This window comes from Nuphar pumila, chromosome 10 (genome assembly GCF_984573655.1).
Source record: "Nuphar pumila chromosome 10, dmNupPumi1.hap1.1, whole genome shotgun sequence".
NCBI lineage: Eukaryota > Viridiplantae > Streptophyta > Magnoliopsida > Nymphaeales > Nymphaeaceae > Nuphar > Nuphar pumila.
In genome coordinates, this window is record NC_143258.1 from 90012464 (window position 1) to 90015752 (window position 3289).

Here is a 3289-nt window from a genome sequence, read left to right on the forward strand (position 1 = left end):
AATTAAACAAAAAAACAAACATAATATAAAAGAAAACACATTTTGCTCTCCCTAATTTTATATGTTCATCTGAGTTCTGAACCACCAACATCTTGCCTTATCTCCAAATAGTTTCTTTAACACATAAACTAAATAAATATATAGGTTTATCAAAGTCATAGTATATCACCTCTATCATTAAGGGCAACATTTACTCACCCCCCAATAATTTGTATTCATTGCACTATCCTCCAACTCCAAATGATAAAAAATTTGTTATTTTACCAGATATGGCCTCAGTCTGGTTCATCTAGTTCGATTATACCCAGGTCCAGACTATACCCAAAAATCGAGGCCAGGTCTGTTTACACTTGAGTCAGAACCAAACCAAACCCAACCAGTTGACGGCACCCCTAGTGAGCACGAGGGTGAATGATTCAAAGTGACATGCCCCACGTTGGGTCATCTTCTTCTCTGCCTAATAATTGGGTCACCTGCACCCCCCACACCCTTTTGGTTGAGGGGTTGGTCCTATCCTCCCCCACGTGTACATTGGGTATTGATGACTAGCCAATCAGAGACTGTTGTACTGCTGACGTGTCAGCAGATAATGGCCGACAAGGAATATTAGTTGGGATGAGACGTCTCTTTGGGACACGTGGACAGAACCCATTTGGCTTGAGCTAGTCAAGTGAGCATTGACTTCTTACTGAATTGTCATTAATACATGACCAACAAGAGCATTCCAACCCTTCATCTGAGAGACCAAGGGACCCTATTGGACTAGATTGGTGAGGCACCCTTTGAATGATGATATTTATAGACCTGATCACTAGGATGGACGGTGGAAATGGGGTCAAAAGTATTGTCTGGCACTGTCAGTGATGAGTATGTATTGTCAAAGTTTCAACTCTGCCTGCTTGTTTTTTTCTATCTTTAGTACAGCAGGAAATGCTGCCTTATCTTGGGCTACCACGTGCAAGAAGAGTGAAAGTTTCAACAAGCACTTTATGGTTTTGAACAAGTCAGAAACCATTTTTAATTTTTTTTCATAAAGGCTATACTGCTTAGTCAAATGCTGTGAATTGATCGGACCTGAAACTAGGGACCTTATTAATATTCAGAAAGATCAATTTTTGGGATGCCCAGATGCATCGTGGAAGAATGATTGTGGATCTTTCTTACCTAATCAGGTCTATTGTCAAGGATTCTGGTGCTTGGATGTCCCCGGGATTCTAATTGGGGTTCATGTTCAAGTGAGCTTGGGATCTAGCCTGAATTTGACCAAGTGAGTGCAGCAGACTCAGGAACCAGGCCTAGATCCAATATGGTGGGACTTGGTTGAGATCTGGCCCATTGATTTGGTGCGAACTAAGGGAATTTACTCCGGTTGCTTACTTACCCAATGTTTCATAATGGAAATGTGGAATCTTATCATCTGTTAATGTCTTCATTGTTTGAAGTTTAAGTAACAATGTGTCTACTAATCACCAAATGTGGAAACAAACACTGTGTGCATCTGCTAATTAATATACACCTGATAGTGCACTTGATCTTTAATTAAGAGGTGGTTCAAAGTATAGCAGGTTTTTCTAGTGCAAATTGCTTGCAGTCTTTCCGTATTGCTGAGTTTGTGAGATACTTGACCAAAAAGCAAGTTCAAACTTATTTGAATTTTTAGGGCATGTTTGGCATATGCAAAACTTGTGAACGTGGTCATGAACTCTAATGTTTCCACTAGCTTGGCATTATATAAAACTTGACCGAATCCATGAATTCTAATTTTTCAGCTTGTTAAAATCCGGCCAACTCATTAAGCATAACTTTCATATTCTGGATTTCATGAACCTGATCAAGGTTTGGGAATTGCCTAACAGCTAAAATCCGTAGCATGGAGAACCAGCAAAACAGCATTTTTGCATCTTAACCAAGAGACCCTGAATTGAAATCCTAAATTTGCCAGATCACTTGAAAAATTAAGGAGCAAGAACTGAACAAGATACTCATAGTAACAACTCAAAAGCCTTCATTCTCAATCATCTGTAAGTTAGAACAAAATTATCTGTATTTACACTCGCATATAAGTCAGTGGACTAGTCTAAGCTAATACATAAACAGTCGCTAATCTCCATATTTTCCAGCCAGAATTCGCCCCATGGCTGTGGTTCGATCTGCGCAAACTATGCTCGAGATCACCAAGAGCAGCAAAAAGGTTTTCAAGATCACCCTCCAGGCAAATTAAACTATCCGAGCCGCGGCCCATGGTTCGATCCCCCGGGCCTGGCTTGTACTTAAGTTACAAAAATGTTCTGGTCCAATGAGGTTCGACCTGTGGGACTAGTCATGCCAACAGAGGAGCATGACGACGCATCGCCGAATGATATACAGCCGAGCTCTCTGCTCCCTGAGAGCTCCCCCTAGTCCTCTGCTGGACAACCTCCTCTTTGATGGACTCTCTGCTCCCATCTTCATGGCTAACTCTCTTGTGCACTAAAAAAGCCTTGACTTGAATGAAGGAATGCTTGTTGGTGTGTGGGTTGCGGATGCCTTTGATTCAGATGAAGCTAACAACACTTGAATGGTTGAGGGGGAGGAGGAGGGAGTGGGGGTTGTGTTATATAAGGAGAAGGTTGCTGTTAGAGTGAGTAGTCCAGGCAAGGCCTGGTCGCATAAAGTGCCAACTGCAAGGGATAACGCGCGTGTTCGTTGCCCCCCGTTTGTACAGACAAACTCCACATATGGTCGCCAACTTGCATGCCTAGACAAAAACATTATGATATAATTAAATACATGAAACTTTTACTCATACCCATACACTTGAATTCCAAGGAAAAAAAAAACATACAGTATGATTAGTTTAATCATATACTGAGATATATATTATTAATTTATAATGCAAGTGGCTGGCATTACAAATAAAGAATGAGCCATTCCCCTTATCCACTGTTCCCATTCATCATGTGGAGGTCAATGTGTAGAATCTGGGTTGGACCTAGGTGGAAACTTTGACACTGAACTTCACTTGACTAGAATCATGTGTTGAGAAAGGTCAGGAAAGAGGCATATGGTCTAGGTCCAAATCATACTTAAACCTGCCTTTTCCTATAAAACTTTGAGAACCGAAAAAAGCAATAAAGAAATCAGCTTAAAAACTGGTTCTTTTGAGAGAAACGCTCAGAACAGGAAAACCTATAATGAGAAAAATACTTTTCACAAAACTCAACTATGGATCTGATTTAGACCTTCGGTTTTGATCACATTGAGTCTTAAATTTGAATCCGCAAAACCTGGTTTTCCAAAAAAAAAAACT

At 40.5% G+C, this 3289-nt stretch overlaps 1 protein-coding gene across 1 annotated transcript; it reads right to left on the reverse strand.

Annotated features, from left to right (window-relative positions):
* Positions 1-2134: 2134 nt before the first annotated feature.
* LOC149827290 (small polypeptide DEVIL 4-like) lies at positions 2135-2719 on the reverse strand. Its single transcript, XM_090020283.1, has one exon. The coding sequence runs from the start codon at positions 2449-2451 to the stop codon at positions 2317-2319; it is 135 nt and encodes a 44-aa protein (XP_089876409.1). The 5' UTR covers positions 2452-2719; the 3' UTR covers positions 2135-2316.
* Between the last annotated feature and the right edge of the window lie 570 nt (positions 2720-3289).